Here is a 21563-nt window from a genome sequence, read left to right on the forward strand (position 1 = left end):
TTCGTTGACAAGCCGACGACTAGGGGGTGATGGGGTTGAGTAGTGGAGGCGACGCCACAATATAGGGTTTCGCCCGTGCCGAAACGTTTTACATAAAATTGAAATTTTCCAACCTTTATGGAGCCAAGAATTATGGGGCTTAAACAACAATTTACATTTTAAATGTGTAAATATAGTTTTAATGTAGCTGGAGATTTTAGTGTGTAAATATAGTTGAAATGAGTTTTTCTTATGTAAAAAGGAGGCGAGAATTATGATGCTTTATAGTACTACAATTTCATTTAAAATGTTTTGAGGGCTACAAAATTTTCCAAGCTTTACTAGGCGTTCGCTAAATGGCCGTACGACTCACAGCCCACTCACTCACTCTTCCCTCCCAGCATCCCAAGCCCTAACCCTCGATCCCCTTTCTTCACCACGGCCGCCATGGCGCCACCGCAGCCGCCGCTGGCCTCTATCCCCGTCCCCGACGACCTCCTGGAGGAGATCTTCCTCCGCCTGCCCACCCCGGACGCGCTCGCCCGCGCCTCCGCGGCGTGCACCTCCTTCCGTCGCGTCATCAAAGGTCACGCCTTCCGCCGCCGGTTCCGCGCGCTGCACCGGCCTCCGCTCGTCGGCTTCATGGACGCGGACGGATTCCACCCCGCCCAGGCGCCGCACGCCTCCGCCCCGCTCGCCGGCGCCCTCGCCCCCTGCGCCGCCGATTTCTCCTTCGTCCCGGCCGTCGTTTCTTCTTCCTCCTACTACGTCCCGCCGGGCGTCCAAGACGACAGGGAAGGCCCCCGCTGGCGCCCCCGCGACGTCCGCGGCGGCCGCGTCCTCCTCGACTGGATCTCCCTCCACCCCCGCACCGTGCGCATTTGTTGCTACTCCGAAGACGACTCCGATGTATTCATCCTCATGGACGTTAATGAGCTCCCCCCGCGTGACCACCCCACATGGACCGGACGGGAGCGGTGCAACGCCGCCGACTTCCACCTCGCCGTCTGCGACCCCCTGTCCAGCAGATACGTGCTGCTTCCAACCATACCTGAAGACCTCGCCGCCCAACCGCAAGATTCTCTTTGGGAGTTCGAGCCTGTACTTGCTCCCAGCACCAGCGAGAATGGGGAGGAGGAACCCTTCAAGGTGATATGCATAGCAAAATACCAGACCAAGCTCGTCCTCTTTGTCTTCCCGTCCACAACTATGCAATGGTGTACGGTGGAGTCTCCTGTCCTCCCTTCTTTGGACCAGATGTCCTGTTTTGTCTGTGTGGGTCGTCGCTTCTACTGGACAGAACCTTATACTTGGGGTGACCATTTGATGGTGCTGGACACGTGCACAATGAGGTTTTCCACTGTCGATCTTCTCACCGGCTACCATCAGGAGCTCAGAGATCTGCATAACGAGAGCTCTGATCCTCGGCGTCCGAATTCTGTCATTGCGGGTAGGGAAGGAACCCTTGAGATGTTTTCTCTTGTCCGTCAGGATGGCTACTTTGCTCTCTACCATACCTCTCTACAGAATAATTCCCAAGAATGGGAGCTCGAGAAGGTCATAAGCCTGCCAGGGCAGTATCGTGACTATTCCATTTCCACAGTGGGTGCAGCTGAGGGATTCTTGTTCTTCCAAGGTGCTCCAAAAGGTATTCGTGTTGAGAATGTGGATTGTTACTCAATGTCGGTCAGGACTTATGAAATTACCAAAGTCTGTACAAGGATGGAGCAGTTCCTCAATCGCAAACGTGCTCTCCCCTGCTTTAGCTTCCCGCCGCTGTTATTGGAACCAACTATCTGATCAACTGGTAAGCCTAATTATTTTATTTTATGTTGCCATTGAGTGCGTGCTTTGCTTGTTCTGCTCACATGGTTATGTAGAAAGTTAATTATTGTTCTATTGGGGTTGGCTACCTTGTCAAACTAGCTAGAAGAGGTAGCTAATTGATGGTTTGTTCTGCATGTGTGTGTAACAATTGTTTGCGATTGAGAATATCAATGAAAAAATTAAATACCAGTTTGTAAAGCTAGTTCTTATTGCTCCAGATCTTGGTAGAGGAAATAGCTTTCGCACTTGCATCTTCATATACCAGTACTTCTTTAGTCGTACTTAGTAATTACACACGATTCATTCAACTGAACAATGATGTTCAAAAGAAGACTGTTGCTGGTAGGGCTAGGGTTCCTACCGACTCTACTCCGTAGGTTATACGGGCAAAATAGCGAGGGTTGGGGGCGAGGGCGGCGGCTCCGGCGTGTTGGCGCCGTCGCGAGGGAGAAGCAGGCCGGCGGCGGCTAGGGTTTGGTGCGACTAGGGTTCCGGCTCCTCTGGAGCCGGGCAATATGATAGAACTATCTTTATTGCTTGATCTCAAACGATGTCTTACAACTAATATTTATAACTTTAGCCTAAGTAACTTTCCTAAAAGAATTTGCCTAAGATAACTTGTGGGTCAAGCCCCTAATACTAAGGCCCGGTGGGCCTCTTTCAGTTATAGACCAAACCGGTCATAACATCTCTCCCCGCCTGCGCAAACAGCTCGTCCTCGAGCTGAAAATCTGGATAGTGTTGGCGGAACTCTTCACGCTGCTCCCAAGTAGCCTCCTCCTCCGGAAGGCCTGTCCACTGAACGAGGATGAACCAGACGCCACGACGAAGCTGTGCCTGCAACACCTTTGCCGGCTCTGGAAGAATGCGACCATCGGCGATGGGAGGAAGCGCCGGAGGAGCCGCCGGTGGCTCGCCACGGAAAGGCTTGAGCAGCCCCACATGGAAGACGTCGTGGATGCGAGCGCGGGCTGGAAGCTGAAGACGATAGGCCACCTTCCCAATGCGCTCCAAGATAGGGAAGGGCCCGGCGTAGCGCGGGCCGACTTTGCGCCTTGCTCGCGGGTCGAGTGACTGCGTAGAGCGGTGGAGAAGACGCAGCCACACCCAATCACCCACCGCGAACTCCGCCTCGCGATGATGATCGTCGTAGTAGTGCTTGGCCAACTGCTGGGCCTGAAGGAGACGCTGACGAACCTCAGCAAGCATCTCGTCACGAGTGCGGATGAGTTCACCCGCAACCTCCGTCCGAGCTGTCTCCGGATCCACCGGAAGGATAGGTGGGGGTGGTCGCCCATAGACCACCTCAAATGGCGTAGCACGCAGGGCGGAGTGATAAGAGGTGTTGTAGCAGTACTCCGCCCAAGAAAGCCAGTCCACCCAAGCGCGAGGCCGATCACCTGTCACACAACACAAATACATGGCAATGACCTTGTTAACCACCTCGGACTGTCCGTCCGTCTGAGGATGGAACGCCGTACTCAGGCGGAGCTGGACACCCGCCATCCTGAAGAGGTCGCGCCATACATGGCCCGTGAAAACTGGGTCCCGATCACTGACGATCGAAGTAGGAAATCCGTGTAGATGGACGATGCCGTCGAAGAAGGCCCGGGCCACTGATGCTGCCGTATATGGATGGCCGAGCGCGATGAAGTGGGCGTACTTGGAGAAGCGGTCGACCACCGTGAGGATGACCGACTTGCCACCCACCTTGGGAAGGCCCTCAATGAAGTCCATGGATATATCCGCCCAGACCTGAGATGGCACCTCCAAGGGCTGGAGTAACCCGGCCGGCCTCAGTGTCTCTGTCTTGTTGCGCTGGCATGTCTGACAAGACCGAACCCAGTCGCGGACCAGGGCGCGATCGCTAGGGATGTAGAAGTCGGCGCGAAGACGATGGAGGGTTTTCTGCATACCCTCATGGCCCGCCGAATGGGCGTGCTGTAACACCTGGTGACGGAGATCATCATGCGCTGGAACAAAGACCCGACGCCCATGTAGGAGCAGTCCGTCAGAGAAGCGCCAAGGCTCCTCCAGGTCGCCGGTCGTGAGCTGCTGCTGAAGACGGACGGCGTCGTCGGCCGTCGCAGTGGCGCGTTGAATGTCGGTGAAGAGGCCGAACGTCGGCCCAGAGCGTATGCACAGGGCCGCCCTGGCGGACTCGTCGGTGGAGGAAACAAAGTCGGAGTCGCGACGGGATAGTGCGTCGGCCATTGTGTTAAGGCGGCCCGGTCGATACTCAACGGAAAAGTCGAAGCCGAAGAGCTTGCTGATCCACTGATGCTGCGGCACGGTCGACAGCCGTTGATCCAGCAAGAACTTTAGGCTGTAGTGGTCGGTGCGAATGAGGAAGGACCGGCCCCACAAGTACGGCCGCCAATGACGAACGGCCTGTACAAGACCAATGAGCTCCCGCTCGTATGCCGCCAGCTTAAGGTGATGTGGAGCGAAAGGCCGGCTGAAGAAGGCGAGGGGTCCATCGCCCTGATGAAGCACAGCACCGAACCCTGCGCCCGAGGCGTCACAGTTCACCACGAACGGGCGGTCGAAGTCGGGCATCTGGAGGACGGGGCCTGTCGTGAGGGCCCCCTTGAGGGCCTCGAATGCCGTTGTCGCCTCGTCGTCCCAGGCGAAAGCGTCGCGGCGAAGCAACCGCGTGAGGGGCGCCGCGATGAGCCCGAACTCCCGAATAAATTTTCGGTAGTAGCCGGCGAGGCCGAGGAACCCGCGGAGAGCCCGCGGCGAGTGAGGCGTCAGCCATGCGGAGACGGCTGCCACCTTGTCGGCGTCCATAGCCACCCCGTCGGCGGAGATGACGTGGCCCAAGTAGGCCACCGAAGGCGTCCCGAACGAGCACTTCGAGCGCTTAAGGTGGAGGTGGTGCGCTCGAAGCTCGTTGAAGACGATGGCGACGTGTTGGAGGTGCTCGGCCCAAGACGCGTTGTAGATCAGAATATCATCAAAGAAAACAAGCACAAACCGGCGTAAGTAGGGCCTGAGGACGTTGTTCATCAGAGCCTGAAAGGTCGCCGGGGCGTTGGTGAGGCCAAAGGGCATCACCAAGAACTCGAAGTGGCCGTGATGAGTCCGAAACGCCGTCTTGGCGATGTCATCCAGGTGCATGCGCACCTGGTGGTACCCCGACCGAAGGTCGAGCTTGGTGAAGAAGCGCGCCCCGTGTAGCTCATCGAGGAGCTCGTCGACCACCGAAATAGGGAACTTATCCTTAAGTGTGATAGCATTAAGGGCACGGTAGTCGATGCAGAAACGCCATGTGCCGTCTGACTTGCGGACGAGAAGCACCGGCGCAGTGAACGGCGAAATGGAGAGCCGGATGATGCCGGCTGCGAGCATGAGCGCACACTGCCGCTCCAACTCATCCTTCTGCAACTGCGGATAGCGGTAAGGGCGGACCGCCATAGGTGTGGAGCCTGGCAGAAGATGTATACGGTGATCATACGTGCGGGCGGGCGGCAGCCCCTGTGGCTCGGTGAAGATGTCATCATGCTACTGTAGGAGGCTCTCCAAGAGTGGGTTCTCGGCCGTTGCGGTGGTCGCGACCAGCTGGAGGGGTGGTGAGGGTGCGGCACCCCCAATGCCGTCCCACCGAATGCGGCGGCCCAACCGCCAGAAGGTCATCGTCAGCGCATCGAAATCCCAGAGAATAGGACCAAGAGTGTGCAAGAAGTCAACGCCGAGGATGAAGTCGAAGCAGCCCAAGTCGATGCCGGTGCATGTGATGGAGAAGTGCTCGCCGCCGATAGTGATGGGCACGTCACGGGCGAGCCCATGGCAGTGGAGACGGTCGCCATTAGCGACTGTGACGCGCAACTGCTCGCCGCCGGTGGGCTGTAATGCAAGGCGCCGCATGGTGGTCTCTGGCAGGAAGTTATGAGTGGATCCCGTGTCCACGAGGGCCACTAAGCGCTCGCCCTGGATCATGACTGGTAAGAGCATCGTCTGTTCATCACGGATACCGGCCAGCGCGTGTAGGGACACCACGAGGGCGGTGGCCGGGGCGGGCGCGGGCGCTGCTGCGGTCTCCGCAAGGGCTGGGGCGCCGAGGCCATCCTCCAGAGTCTCCTCGCCCGTCTCGTCTGACGTCTCCAAGTAGAAGAGGCGGGGACAGACATGGCCCGGTGCATAGGGCGCATCACAGTTGAAGCACAAGCCTAGGTGCCGGCGTTCCAGCTGTTCTGCCTGAGTGAGACGCCTGAATGGCCGCGTCGGAGCCGGGGTGGCCGCCGGGGCAGCCGTGGATGGTGTCGGTGCTGCCGGAGACGGTCGAATAGGCTGTCGGCCCCCACATGGCGCGGATGGACGCGTCAAGGCCTGGGCGCGTTGTTCGAACGCTCGGGCATAGTACATGGCCGTCTGAAGGTCTTGAGGCCCCTTCATCTCGACGTCCACGCGAATGTGGTCGGGAAGGCCACCGATGAAAAGCTCCGCCCGCTGTAAGGCCGTCACACCGGGCGCGTGGCACGCCAGGGCCTGGAAGCGGTCGGCGAAGTCTTGTACCGTGGAGGTGAATGGCAGGCGGCCCAACTCGGCCAGGCGACTCCCGCGGACCGGTGGACCGAAACGAAGAAGGCACAGCTCCCGGAAACGATCCCACGGGGGCATGCCGCCCTCGTCCTGCTCGAGGGCGTAGTACCATGTTTGGACGGCCCCGCAGAGATGGTAGGAAGCCAGCCAAGTGCGCTCCGACGCAGGCGTGTGCTGTCCGCGGAAGAACTGGTCACACTGGTTGAGCCAGTTAAGCGGGTCGTCGGAGCCGTCGTATGTGGCGAAGTCGATCTTGGCGAACCGGGGCGGCTGCTGGTGTGGCGCGCCCTGGCCCACTGCCTCGGCGGTGCGGAGGGCGGATGATGGTGCGCGGTCCATGTGGGAAAGCCCGGCGTAGTTCCCGGTGGCGCCCGATGCCTCGGGTTGCAACGGAAAACCGGACGGTGGGCGAGCCTCCGGGTAGGCCGAGGACGGCCCGTGGAGCCAGCCGGGAAGTGGCGAGGGTGACGACGGGAAGCGGACCTCTTGGATCGGAAGCCCGCTCGGCGACGACCGGCCCAGGTTAGGGCTGGGCGGGGGCGGTGGAGGACCCTGCTCCAGGGCCGCTGGCAGGGACGGCGCGGCGGAAGACGGCGCGGCCGGCGCGGTCCAGGTGGGCCACTGCGGCCCTGTGGTGGCGGCGAGTGGCACGGTTGGCACAAGCTGCGGCGGCCATGGTGGCCACAGCGGCGGTGCGGCCGCCTGGGCTGGGAGCGCCAGGTAGCCTCCGGTGACGGCCCCCGGTACCGAGTACCACGGCAGCGCCTGCTGAGTTGCGGCCATGGCTGGATGGAGTGGTAGCGGCGGCCCGTAGGGACTCGCCAGGTAGAGACGGATGCCTTGTACCGCGGCGACAAGGTCGGTGAGGACGCCGGCCATTGCCTCCGTTGTGAGCTGCGTCTGCGGGGGAGGTGATGGCGGCGGCGTAGGTTGGACGGGGGCTGGTGGCCGCCCGTGGCCCGGCGCGGTGCCGGGTGCCTGGAGGGGCGGCGCCGAGAGTGACGCCGTGACGCCCGCCAGGAGCGAGGCCGTGGTGCCCGGCGTGGAGGCGGCGGCGGTGGAGGAGTTGGCGGCAGCGGTGGTGGTGGAGTAGACGGGTAGCGGCGGTGGTGGCGGCGGTGGATGCGGAGGTGGAGATGACATGGTCGAAACCCGGGTACCTGATACCAAATTGGTAGGGCTAGGGTTCCTACCGGCTCTACTCCGTAGGTTATACGGGCACAATAGCGAGGGTTGGGGGCGAGGGCGGCGGCTCCGGCGTGTTGGCGCCGTCGCGAGGGAGAAGAAGGCCGGCGGCGGCTAGGGTTTGGTGCGGCTAGGGTTCCGGCTCCTCTGGAGCCGGGCAATATGATAGAACTATCTTTATTGCTTGATCTCAAACGATGTCTTACAACTAGTATTTATAACTTTAGCCTAATATAACTTTCCTAAAATAATTTGCCTAAGATAACTTGTGGGTCAAGCCCCTAATACTAAGGCCCGGTGGGCCTCTTTCGGTTATAGACCAAACCGGTCATAACAGTTGCACAACCTGTAAGCTGATGTTTGAGTAATCTTTATTTACCATGTGGTTTCAAGAGCATAGAGTTCACATGTTATGGTCTGCTATTTTGTATTCACATTGCTTCCAAACTGCAATAAGATGGCTCTGGATTCTTGGGAAGCATGAATAAACAGCTTGTGTGCCTTTGTTCTTAAGCTATATTGTACTCTGCAATTTAGCAAATACTCCCTCCGTCCGAAATTACTTGTCATCAAAATGGATGAAAATGGATGTATCTAGAACTAAAATACATCTAGACACATCCATTTCAATGACAAGTATTTTCGGACGGAGGGAGTAAGAAATTCCCATTGCATCAACTGTGCAGTTGCTTCAAATTTCTACTCCAATGGTTATAAAGAAAGTTAATTATTGTTCTATTGGGCTTGACTACCTTGTCCAACTAGCTAGGACAGGTAGTCAATTCATGGTTTGGTTCGGCATGCATGTTGACAATTATATGTGATTGAGATTTGAGAATGTTAATTCGAAAGAAAGATTACACACTAGTTTGGAAAACTAATTTTTATTGCTCCATGTCTTGAGGAGAGAAAATGGCTTTCATGTTTGCATCGTTAGTCATATTTAGCACTTACTACAACATCATTCATTCAATTCAACAGCGATGTTCAAAATGAGAATGTTACATAACCATTAGGTTGATGTTTGAAGTCCTTGAGTCTTGTATTTATGAGGACTTCTTATTTACATTGTTATGTTTTCAAGAACAGATAGGGTTCGCCTGTTATGATCTGGCAAGTTTTTGTGTATGTTCCTTCCAAGTTGTAATATACTACGGCAGCTTGTGTGCCCTAGTTTTTAAGCTATATTGTACTCTGCTATTTAGCTCATGCCTCCTTCCTAAGGAAATGGGATAGGAAAGATTCCCATTGCATCAACAGCAGCTGGCTAAAATTTCTAACTAACTAAATACATGTATGCAGATCTGAGCTCGCTAGCTTGATCTTGCTTGGGCCATACATCTGGAGTAGGATGGCGGATGCTCAAGATGGCGATGATGTAGTATGACATGTCTGTATCAAGTATCGTATGTATGTAAGCAGGATATGACCAGCACTGACGCCTAAGACTTTGGTTTATGTTGCGTACCCATTTTTGTGTTGGAGCTTGGAAGGCTTTGGTTTTATCTGCTTGTGTCCCGCCTTTGAATCTATGTCCTTAGTTGAGATGATCTATCTATCAGTAACTGAGAGCCAGAGAACTTGGCTTTGATCAGCATTAGTGGAGTGGATCAGTTAATTAATTTCTTTATGAGTTCAAATTCTGGATGAGCTGAATGTTCTGCGCAAACGACGACTGGCCGTAATAGAGATGCATTCAAACATTAAACTTCAGAGCTTCGGAATTCTCAGATAAATGTACTCAAATTTGAGTTAAGAGCATCAGGTCCTCTATCGATCAATATTCACGGGAATTTCAGAAACATTTTCCATGTTCAAAAGGCTGAAAGCAGGGGGCATAAACAAGGCCTCTGTGCGCACCTTCTCCTCTTCCGTCAGCTTGACTTTGCTTGGCTCGCTGCCACCATCAACACCTCCATCCTGACGCTTCTCTGCCTCTCTTGGAGCCAAGGGTTCTCCAGAGCTTACCTCACCAGGTGTGATTTCCAGGCTCCTATTGTATCATCAGCAATAAAATAGCATCACTAGTCCGCAAAACATTCATGCTGAACAAACAAAGTCCAAATACTAATGTGCAAAGTGGCTAGGCACGGCTTTCATGTTATTTTTTGGGAAGTTTCTATTTCATTTTTGTTGATGAGATGAATCACGTTGAACTTAGATGTCTCTTACTTACAGCTCTACTTTAGGCCATCACTCTCACGGCATTACAAGTTCATCAGGATTGCTTTAGGATGAAAAGGAATTATAAAAGAAGCCACACGATCAATGTACGATCAGAATTTATGGTCATGTTGGTGAGGGGCAACAATAACAATTAATATTTTCATGTGCTTTACTTTTTTAGGTAATTTTTAAAAATTGTTCATCCATTTAATTTCTTTTGTGAAGTTTTAAGAAAAAATTTCTCGTATTAAAATAATATTCATATAATTTGAAAAAAAATCACCCTTTTCTATAAGAAAGTTTTCATGTAATTCTAAAAAAATGTCACATGTTTTTTTTCATATTTTAAAACATATCCACTCTGTTTTAAGGAGTCCATGTGATTTAAAAAGTGTGTGTGTATTAATAAAAGGATGTTGATGCATTTTGGAAAACAAATATACAATTTAAAAGTGAGTGTGCGTATGAGGGATGATGTATGTTGTAGGGTAGCGGGAAGGGCGGACGTCACGTCCAGCTCGCCAAGACTAGTTTTGAAAGTAAAAAAAAGCAAGTGTGAGTGGGTTTAGGGTTTAGGCGGTGGCCGAGATCGTCATCTTAGGATTGGCCACGTCCGGACACAGTGAGATCAGGTGGACACCGCAATCATGGTTGATGAAGATGAGAATGTGGATAAGCGATAACAGAGATGGTGCGCTATGGTTTTTTTTTTTGCGAAAAAGAGATGGTGCGCTATGTTGAAATAGATAACGTGGACCTTTAGAGGGGTCTAGAGTCGTGCTTATTGTGCTTCTGCTAGAAGCACGATTTTTTTTTTTTGCTCCCGCTGCAATTCATGGGCATATTTCCTAGTATATATAAAAGAATTCATATTTCATCGTATCAACTAGTAAGAACAGAACAAGGACCGGTTTTTTTTTCGAGTAACAATGAGGACCGAAATCGAGCAGATAAAATAGGGACTGCAACCAGAATGTGTAAAAACGGTGAAATGGGTTAGTTTTGGCGGGAACGACGAGGTGGGTTCGCGCCATCTTTCTTTCTCTCTTCTCTTCTGGGCTCAAATGGGTGTCCATGGGCCAGCTGATGGGCCTAGCGACCACGACTATTCATCCTGCCACGATCACGATGAGCCGCCGCCTCCGCCGCTCGCCGGCGCCCCCGATGGACGACGACAACCTCCTCGGGGAGATCCTGCTCCGCCTGCCCCCGCAGCCGTCGGCGCTCCCGCGCGCCGCCCTCGTTTGCAAGCGCTGGCGCCGCCTCGTCGCCGACCCCGCGTTCCTCCGCCGCTTCCGCTCTCGCCACCGGAGGCCTCCCGTCCTCGGCTTCTTCTCCACCTTAGGGAACCCCACCTTCACCCCCGCGCTCGACCCGCCGGACCGGATCCCCACCGCGCGATTCTCCCTGCGGCTCGAGGAGGGCGACCACTTCCAGTTCCTCGGCTGCCGCCATGGCCGCGCCCTCGCCGTCAACATACCGTCGCGGCCCTTCCTCCTGCTGTGGGACCCCGTCACCGGCGACCAGACCCGCCTGGCCGTGCCCCCGGAGTTCTATGGCGACGAGACCGTCATCTTGACCGGGGCGCTGCTTTGCTCTGCCGGCGACCAGGGACACGCGCATGGCGATTGTCGTCGCTCCGGCCATTTCCAAGTGGCTCTGATAGCCACTGTCAAAAGAAGCCATTCTCATCTTTTCGCAACCGTTTACTCGTCGGTGACCAGCGAATGGGGCGAAATTATCTCAATCCCGTTCATACATTCCAGGATCAAGGCTTCTACAACTATGAAATATTTTCAACCTGTCCTCACTCCCACTATCTTGATTGGGAATTCACTCTATTGGTCATATGTTCTTGGCGGAGCTTGCATAATTGAGTTTGATTTGGACACGCAGAGGCTGGCATTGATAGAGCCGCCGCCAGATGCATATGCCCACGACGATACCGTTTTCGCGGTTATGCCGGCTGAAGATGGTGGCCTTGGCTTAATCGTTGTGTCGGGCTTCCGTGCCCAACTATGGAAGTGGAAAGCTGGTGTTCGTCACGACGATGTGACATGGGTTCTGGGAAGGATCGTTGAACTAGACAAGCTTCTTCCTCTAGGAGCAGCAGGCAAGAGGAAGCCTCTAGCCTTAGTGGGATTCGACGAGGAAAACAATGTGACCCTTGTAAGGACATCTTGTGGCATCTTCATGGTCCATCTCCAGTCAATGACGTTCAAGAGACTCTGCAACAGTGGCAGTGCCAGGGATATCCATATCTATAATGCATTCCCAAGTTTCTATGATGCAGGTAGCATGACAAGATACTAGTTTTTTTCATATGTTCAATCACCTTCCAGCATGACAAGATACTAGTTTTTCATATGTTCAATGATTGCTTGGTGAAATGTCTGTCATAATCCTTGATTTCTGTAATGATCATTTTAGTTCATGTAGTTTCGGTTGTTTCTTTTGCTGCCAGATAATTTTCTTTAAGAACAACAGTACTCAAGGGCGTTGTTGTAGTCTATTTAGCCATACACATAAGTATGTGTTACGGAAGTATTCTTATGTGGATAGCTGCACTATAATCCTTTTCAGCATCAGATTTGGTAACAGTTGGAAATCGATGACTGGTACATGGAAATTATCCATGGACCAACCTAAATGTCGTACGAGTAACTCGGTTGGCAGTCACATTTGGAACCTCGGTGCTAGTTACATTTTCTCATCGGTAATTTAATCTCATTTGATATTCTTGTAACTCTAGGTACTTGCTTTGAGCCCTTAACTTTTTACAGATAGTTCTTGTTTTTTCGCAAGTCGAAGAGCCTTGCTTCAAGTGCTCCATTTGTACCAGTGAAAAAATAAAATGAAATAATGTCTCTTATCAGGCTATATATGCAATCTGAATACGGAATTACCTATGGATACTTTTTTTTGGATATGAGCACGTTCTAATTTTGTTCGCTTTGACATACAAGGAACGTGTATGTTTGAGATAACTTCCAAAACATATGTTTGTCTTGCATAAATTGTGCCAGCGTACTATCTGTATGTACATGCACATAGTAAATTAGAAATACAGCTAGAGATCTTTTTGGTGCGTGATACATAACAGTTGCAAATTGAAGAGTACTAATTGAGGTGGAAAGCTGAGCTTGAACCAAATGGAACGTCAAATGATGATTGACTCAATTGTCACCTTTATAAGCTTATCCAAATGAATAACTACTGCTTGTATCGATTTATTGTTAGTCTATGAACAACATTTCCATGGGTATTGTTGTGAGGTGGATGTGGAGTACCAAAATGAGTTCTGAGCACATATGAATGCCCTGTATTTGCAGCTTCATGTAATTTTTGTTTTTCTACTCCTAATCTGGTGCCAGAGCAAGTAACGTTTCCCAAGTGTAGTTTCTGAATCTAAACTGTCCTATAATATCTTCCTTCTTGTATCGGTTACTTTTTGTCAAAATACGCATTGGTTACTGACTAATTAAGTTCATGACTAGGCAATGGCATTGGTGATGGGCATGGTGAAGGTGAAGCGTTGGACGATATGTAATAATGTTTTTCTTTCCTGGTGGGATATACATTGCTGGTAGGTATGCCCTGGTGACTGAAAAGGCCAGGGCAATAAGATTATTTTCTCCTGAAGAATTTTGATGCTCTCCATGGATATTTATCTAGGTTCATTTGCTATTTCAGGTTGGCAAGCTGCATTTTTTACTTGAGGATTCATATATTTTGTTCTTCTCTTGGAAGTATTACTAGCTCTTACTGTGATTGGTAAGGCATCCACAATATTTTTCCAGATTGATAGTAGTAACTGTATACACCTGTTCGAACATCTAGATTCAGAAACTACACTTTGGCATTAGTCATTAATAACCGCTGGTCATTTTGGGTTATTGTGGGCCGGATTCATTACTGCCACATAATCGAATGTGCTTATGAAGATCGTGTGGTCGTTTATTTAGCGTACACCAAATTGAATTGCTTTTCATTTTGACAGTTTGTAGTGTCTCGTCGTTTTTGACATCCGTCCATTTGCACTAGTGATGTGGTGGCTCCTAGCTCGCTTGATTCTGCATAATAGCACTCGTTTTGTAATAGCATTACTTTATCAGTTTATATAATCACTTTCCAGCATAACAAAATAGCCTTTTGATATATTCAGTAATTGCTTGATGAAATGTCTGTCATAATGCTTGAGTTCTGTAATTATCATTTTACTACATATTCTTTCAGTTGTTTCTTTTGCTGCCGGATGAATTTCTTTAAGAACAACAGTACTTAAGGGTGGGTATTGTTCTTGTCTATTTAGCCATGTGCATAAGTTTGTTTCACAGAAGTATCCTTATGTGGATAGCTGCACTATGTTCCCTTTCAGCATCAGATTTGGTAATAGTTTGAAACTGATGACTAGTACATGGAAATTATCCTTGGACCAACTTAAATGTCAAACAAGTAGTCCCTCCGTTCCAAAATAGATGACTCACCATTGTACTAAAGTAGTACAAAGGTGAGTCATCTATTTTGGAACGGAGGGAGTAGCTGCTAGTTACAATTCTCTCGTTGGTACTTTAATCTCATTTGATATTGCTATAGCTCTTAAGCTGATAATAAGTACTTGCTTTGAGCCCTTAACTTTTTAGATGATAGTTCCCTTTTCTTTTCAAAAGTCAGAGCAGCCCTGCTGCAAGTACTCCTCCATTTGTACCAGTGAAATTCAGTTCAGTTTGCCTCTTGTCAGCCTTATTTAAATCTGAATGCCTAATTACCTATGGCTACTTACGTTTTTGAGGTCTGGCATGTTTCAGTTTTGTTCGCTTTGACATACACGGAATTTGTCTGCTTGAGATAATTTCGAGATCATACTTTTGTCTTTCATAAATTGTGCTGGGGCACTATATGTATGCACATGCCTAATTTGTTTGTTTAAATATTCCAAAATATTGTATCGGAGCGATAACTTTTCCAAGTCGATAAACAACTACGCACCTGCTGCGGCTCATCTAAACTGTGGTCCTATTGTAATCCCTTCCTTTTATATTGGTCGCTTTCCATAAGAATGCGCATTGGTTACTGATTAGTTATATATGTTTTTGCCTAGGCAACGGCATTGGTGATTGGCATGGTGAAGGTGAAGCACTGGATGATATATATAAGATGTTTTCTGTTGGGTGGGATGTACTCCCCCCGTTTCAAAATAGTTGACTCAATTTTGTACAAAAGTTAGTACAAAGTTAAGTCATCTATTTTGGAACGGAGGGAGTACATTGCTGGTTGCTACGCTCTGGTGACCGAAAAGACCAGTGGCATAAAAGATTGTCTCCTGGAGAATTTTGATGCTCTCTCTGGATATTTATCTAGGCTGGTTTGCTATTTCAGACTGCCAGGACACAGTGGTTTTCCTTGATGATTGCTATTTTTTTTCCTTCTCATGGCAGTACACATATTAGTTCACATTCATAAGGCATTCACACTGATTTTCCAGGTTGCCTCATAGTATGCACCTAGATTCAGAAAATACACTTTGGCACTAGACATTAATAATATTGCTGCCCATTTTGGATTTGCTGTCCGGATGGATTAATTAATGCCATGATTTACTATCGATACCTCTGCTTATGAAGATCGTGTGGTCATTTTTTATCACACTGAAGTTTTTCTTGCGGGTATATCAGACTGAAGCTTAACTCAGTTAGAAGTGAAAAGTGTGATTTTCTTTGGATCATATACTTTTGTAAAAGTAGAGCTAATGACCTAAATCATCATTACTTAATTCCCATTCAGAAGTTTATTTCCACGGACAATGATGGGGTATGTATAATTGAGGGGAAAAGATTCTTCAATAGGGGAATTTTGTGTGAGGTCGGTTCCAATCACATGCGTGTACTTTCTCTCTCCCTCTATCATGGGTCAAACTTTAACTATCTATATGAATAAAATTATATGATTTATATGCTACAAGAAGTATATCATTGGCTTTGTATTCGAAAGAGGATCCCATCATATAATTTTTGTGACATGTACAGTAGTTAGTAATTAAACTTATAACCTCAGTTTGACCGTAAATAGGATTGGGGGCACAACAAACTCGAACGGAAGGAGTATTTCAAGGAAGCTCACTTGACTCTCTGCGTAGGAAGCCGTGGCTGCCTGCCTTGGTTCGCGGGAAATTGCATTGCAGTTAGCAAATCAATTGAGCTCTAATGAAGAAGACGATTACGTCAGGCCTGCATTGGACAGGGCAGGATATCTCTCTGAATGTTTACAAAACATAAAGAGAAAATCATTGGACAGGGCAGGATATCTCTCTGAATGTTTACAAAAAATAAAGAGAAAAATGGGGCATTCCGAGAATTGAACTCAGGACCTCTCACACCCAAAGCGAGAATCATACCACTAGACCAAATGCCCTTTTTTTATTAACTTATTTCCAAAACTATATATATTTTCATAAAATATATATTTCATGACGAATTTGGTATTGTAAAATTCCATAGGTTTGTTAGGCATGGAAGAGCTTATCTTTTATTAAAAAAACAAACCGAGTGCCTGTGTAGATAAGCACTAATAGTTGTGATTATAACAACTTGTATATATGTCCCTCAGTCGGCAGTCGGCAAGTTTGCCCTTCTATATAAATAAGCATATGACCGCGATCGACAAGGTTCGCCCTTCTATATAAATAAACTAAACACATGACCGTGATTGGCAAGTTTTTCCTCTATATATACAACCGCCGGCATTGTCCTTGATGCGCATATCATTTAAGCCAATCTATCTCCGCCTTAACTTACCTATTCTCTTCGACACATACATTGTCTGCTGAAGAATTTGAATGTTTTTTGTGGATATTTATCTAGGTTGGTTGACTATTAAGTTGCAGTGGTTTTGCCCGATGGTCTATTTATTCCTCTCAAGGAAGTATTGGCTCTCTCTATCTATGATTCATAGGGCGCTGGCACTATTTTTCCAGGTTGCATGGCTGACAGGATATATCTGAATTGAATTCGTGGATTCAGAAAGTACAGTTCGACATTATTCACTAATATATTTAGGACTGTAAAATCGAACCCTTCCCAGCCCTCTCACATCTTGTGCACTCCTGGTAATCTAATTTCATAGATCATCCCTGGCCATTGGATCCATATAGCACCACAACAGTACCTACAAACTGTCCTATAGGGCCGCTACTCCCATAGCAAAATTGGAGGCCTCTGGTTGATTGGGCTGGCTTGCGGTTCATTGGGCCCTTGTACATACATGAACCCCTTATGCTTACCCTCTTACCTTCAATACTCCACGCCGCTCTGTCTCTCCCATTACCTCCTCTGTGCTAAAGATGTTCCGAAGAGCATTGGAGGGGGTGGATCCGACAACTGTCATGGTGTTCTTCAGCAAGCCTTGCTGACCAGTCGCAGGCGCACCAGGGCTTGCCACTCAAGGAGTACCAGGACAATCAATTTGTGGGTACTTCAAGGTCCACACCTCAATGATAATTTATACTTTCGATCTAGGTGGATATTTCATGTCGAATGCCATGCTTCATGTGTCCATGTTTTAGCATCCATGTATTTCTTAGATTATCATTTTGTGTATCTTATTTGTTGTAAGGTGAGATTTAAAATGCATTTATTTTTAATCACATCGTGAATGAATATATATGTTGTTTGCTGTCAGAAAAATACAATCTATTATGAGAAAAGTGTGTCACCGCAATCATTTCCCCCGTTGCATGCCATTTCTTCATTAGCTCTTTGTTAGTAGCCTTATGTCTAAATCTCGTCTCTCAATTTTTCACGCCACTTACTAATTCCTATATGACACATGGAAGTGTGATTTGACAGATATATCAAGGAAACATCCACATCTTGTTTTGGATATATTTTATATAAATTCACAGCTCACTGCTCATACCACTTTCATTTGTGACATAAAAATCTTTGCCTTCTCCAACCACTATACATTGAGATTCCCTTTTTGTTGGGATTGTAACATGGTCAATTAATTCATTCGAAGTGTACCAGGAGGAGGTTAATCAAAGGAGTACAATCGCTTCATCGCAAAAAAAGGAAGTACAATCGCTAAATTTAATTTTCTTTGTCAATAACATAGACCAAAACTTTCTCCTTCTAGATCCTCTGCTTATATTGCACTAAGCTTTTGAAGTGTACTATGGTAAATCTGAAGTGCAAGCGGTGCTGGTACGTATCTATAGTTTCCTGTCATACCGCTGAAATTATGCGACATTTTTGGATGTAGAAAATGTTTTGGCTAGCTGATACCCGTCAGCGTTTGCTCCATGGACAAGATCTTTCATGTAGCACTTTCAGAATAGTAGACGACCCGACTAGCTGGTTGGCTCAATGCTTATGTGTTGCTTATTATTCCTTAGTTACCTAGGCTCAGTCCATGTACTTTATGCTAGAGTTCATGTATACCCTGGGATCCAGAAGTTACATAACTCTTTTTGGGATACCTGTTATTTTGGTCATTAGCAGTTAATGTTACTATGCACTATACTACCGAGACAATGATGCCATATATAGACACCGCTTTATCGGTTCCTAAATTTGTTGAGACTGTCTGGTTCTATGCATTATTTAGTACTCCCTCCGTTCCTTTTTTAGCCCGCGTTTTAGATTTGTCTTAAGTCAAATTTTGTAAACTTTGACCAACTTGTTTTTATTAAAACATATCAACATCTAAAATATCAAATAAATCTAATATTAAAATATACTATTATACAATGCATGTAATGATATTGACTTGGTATTAAAAACACTGATATTTTTCTCTACAAACTTGATCAAATTTTTAGAAAGTTTGACTTCAATCAAAGCTAATATACAAAGTAAAAAGGACTGGAGGAAGTACGACTGAAGACGGAGCTAGATATTGTAGGTTCTAGCTAGTACAATATTCCTCAACTATTTGCACCATCAAAAGAAAAAAAAATAGGTCCATCTTTCGTCACTTTAATTATGAAAAATCCTATATCATTCCGCTGCAAAATATGAATGGACACGGCACCGCGCGCCTGTGCGTGTGAATTGATGAGACGATGATGAAGTATGCATAAAGGCTCTTGAAAGGAAGATCGATCCTAGTCACATATGTATGTCGATTGGTATGTGTGGTGTAAACCTTGCTCTCAAGCAAGAAAGAGTCGACGCACTGTGATCGATGATCCGATTATCTTTATCGTACATGCACTAATTAAACTGGAAATATTACCTCACACAATTCGATTTTCATGGAATCTAAGAGGAATTCATTTTTTTTGGTAAAAATAAAAAAGAAAGAGAAAAGGGGGCATTCCGAGAATTGAACTCGGGACCTCTCGCACCCTAAGCGAGAATCATACCACTAGACCAAATGCCCTTCGATACTCCGTTTTCCGAAAGTGCAGATTTAACCTACTATGATACATGCGTGAGCACTGCCCACACGATGATCTGAATCTTTTCTTTGTCTAGAAAACACGACGACCTGAATCTGAGATGGAACTCAACTCTCTTGTGGATTCTTGTTTAAAAAAAAACCCCTCTCTTGTGGATCTGACCATCATGCGAGCTTACATGACATGCACTCACAATGAGTGACAAACAGTTCAGAAAAGTTCGCCTCATAGTTTGGCATGGAGGGAGTATGTAATCTCCGTTGCTCCGTAGCCTAACAAACCTAGCGAGTCCATGTGTAGATAAGAGCTGTGACTTGTGAGTGTAACCATCTGTACAAGTATCCCTCGATCAGCAAGTTTGCCCTTTCTATATACACCGGCTGAACGCCTGGGCGTTGCCATGGAAAAACAAATTTTAATGGAACAATCACTGCAAGTAATTCAAAAGGATAAGCATAGCGGGCAGCTTATGACTGCGTTGGGGGTAAATATCGACATACACTTGCTTCTCTCTATACATATACTAGTAGAATGCTCGTGCGTTGCCACGGGCTTTTAAAATATTTTACTGAAGATATGTAAACATAATGCATGTTAATTTTCTCATGTAGAGAAAAGATAGCACGACACAATCGGGTAGTAATTGATGTCCACTTTACTTGCAATGTAAATTGATTAAAAATGTAATCTGTTGATGTATAAATATAATACGATTATCTAACAAAAAATCTGTTGCAAATTAAAATCTACTTGATGCGCTTACAAAATTCTCGCACAATATCAAAAATGGTGTCTATCCAATTTTTTTAGCTTACCTGCCCAGCCTTATCCTGACCTCAGCCACTCTCTCACCGCACCCACACCTCTCACTCTCTCACCCATGCACCCCTCACTCTCTGTCTTCCTGTGTCGACAATACATAAACGATGAAAGTGACCGTTATGAACTACATTCTTCCTCATCTCTCCATCCAAATAGATTTTTCTAACATAGTTTCACCAATTTCTTTTATTTATGTGATGAAATCTTGTAAACGAAATGTTGTAACATTTTGTGTCGGACATCCCTCTAAACACTGCAACCTCCGCCACCTGAGATGTCTCGTACCCCGCCTTTAAATCCATTAATCCCCTGCCCCTTCTCAGCCAGGGACGACCCACCTCTGGTTCTTCTTCTTCCTCATGTCGCCACTGCGTTTTTATTCGACCATTCTGTCGGCCCGCCCGCCTCTCCTTGCCTAACCACCTGCCACCCTACAGCCAGCGATGTTGCCGCACGCCGCCCCTTGCTTGAGTCACCACCTCCGTCGACGCTAGCCATCCCTCTAAAACCTACCACCATATTTGGTGTCCACGATCTCCCGCACCTCGCATTTGAGACCGTTAACCTCTTGTCTTTCCTCCACCGCCAACACCCCCTCGTATTTGAGACTGTTAACCTCTTGTCTTTCCTCGACCGCCAACACCTCCTGGTGCGATTACTATTCTTATTCCTCCCTCTGCCTACCTTTTCTTTGCCCACTCTATTGACCCTCCTACCTCTACCTACGGAACCTCCCCCCCATTGCCATCCACTACACTGGTGGAAAAAGGGCCTTTGGTCGCGGTTCGCAACTGCCATTAGTCGCGGTTGCGCAACCGCGACCGAACGGGCGCGACTAAAGGCCCCCCCCTTTAGTCGCGGTTGCTTAAGAACCGCGACTAAAGGCCCGTCCACGTGGGCGCCAGGTGGCCGTCGGGGCGGAGGACCTTTAGTCGCGGTTCTTCTGGCCAACCGCGACTAAAGGCCGCCGCAGGTTTAGGGTTTTAGCCCCCCCCCCTTAAACCTGTTTTCTGTTTAATTTGTATTGTTTTATTTCTTTTGTGCTTTATTTTAATTTTGAAGGAGTTTCATATATTCTACGGTACTACATACATGCATATGAATGTACAATTTCAAATAAATTTGAAATTAGAACCAAAAAGAATTCAAGAGGAATATACAATATATATTCAATATAATCGGATGACCATATACAATTTTGAACAAGTTTCCATACATGATTTAATGCATATAAAGTTCTACGTCCTCGTAATAGTGTTCTCCTTTAGGATGGAGGACTTCCCTGCTGAACCATCCAGCTAGTTCCTCTTGAAGTGGTCGGAAGCGAGCTTCTGGACTAAGCATCCACCGGAGGTTATTCCTCTGAGCATTGGTATCACTCGGAACCCGCTCAGAGGTGTATCTCCGGATCATCTCACAGACATAGTATCCACATAGATTGGTCTCCGGTGGCTGAATATCCCCAGCATTCTTAGCCTTTAACATTTTGAATTCTAGCTCTTTTTTGAATTCACCGACCTTTGTATCTACGAACCGTCTCCAAACCCTACAAGGCAAAGAAAATTAAATGAACAAGAGAGTTATTAATTAGTTACTTGATATTAGGAAATGAACGAAATAGGCCGATCGATATAGAGCG

At 47.8% G+C, this 21563-nt stretch overlaps 1 protein-coding gene, 1 long non-coding RNA gene and 2 other non-coding genes across 4 annotated transcripts; 2 read left to right on the forward strand and 2 right to left on the reverse strand.

The window, feature by feature from the left end:
* Positions 1-426: 426 nt before the first annotated feature.
* Positions 427-1804, forward strand: LOC119339347. Its single transcript, XM_037611448.1, has one exon. It carries the CDS (start codon positions 427-429, stop codon positions 1777-1779), a length of 1353 nt encoding a protein of 450 aa, XP_037467345.1. The 3' UTR covers positions 1780-1804.
* Positions 1805-11437: 9633 nt separating this feature from the next.
* On the forward strand, positions 11438-15307 carry LOC119335835. Its single transcript, XR_005162077.1, has 4 exons — positions 11438-11995; positions 13200-13288; positions 13396-13476; positions 14804-15307. It is a non-coding gene; the product is annotated as an uncharacterized LOC119335835 (long non-coding RNA).
* Positions 15308-16041: 734 nt separating this feature from the next.
* TRNAP-UGG lies at positions 16042-16113 on the reverse strand. The gene has a single exon. It is a non-coding gene; the product is annotated as a tRNA-Pro (tRNA).
* Positions 16114-19011: 2898 nt separating this feature from the next.
* TRNAP-AGG lies at positions 19012-19083 on the reverse strand. Its single transcript has one exon. It is a non-coding gene; the product is annotated as a tRNA-Pro (tRNA).
* Between the last annotated feature and the right edge of the window lie 2480 nt (positions 19084-21563).

This window comes from Triticum dicoccoides, chromosome 7B (genome assembly GCF_002162155.2).
Source record: "Triticum dicoccoides isolate Atlit2015 ecotype Zavitan chromosome 7B, WEW_v2.0, whole genome shotgun sequence".
In the NCBI taxonomy this organism is placed as follows: Eukaryota; Viridiplantae; Streptophyta; class Magnoliopsida; order Poales; family Poaceae; genus Triticum; species Triticum dicoccoides.

Bases quoted from the DNA above. Each gene is read 5' to 3' on its own strand.
- LOC119339347 (XM_037611448.1), top strand. From the start codon at position 427: ATGGCGCCACCGCAGCCGCCGCTGGCCTCTATCCCCGTCCCCGACGAC.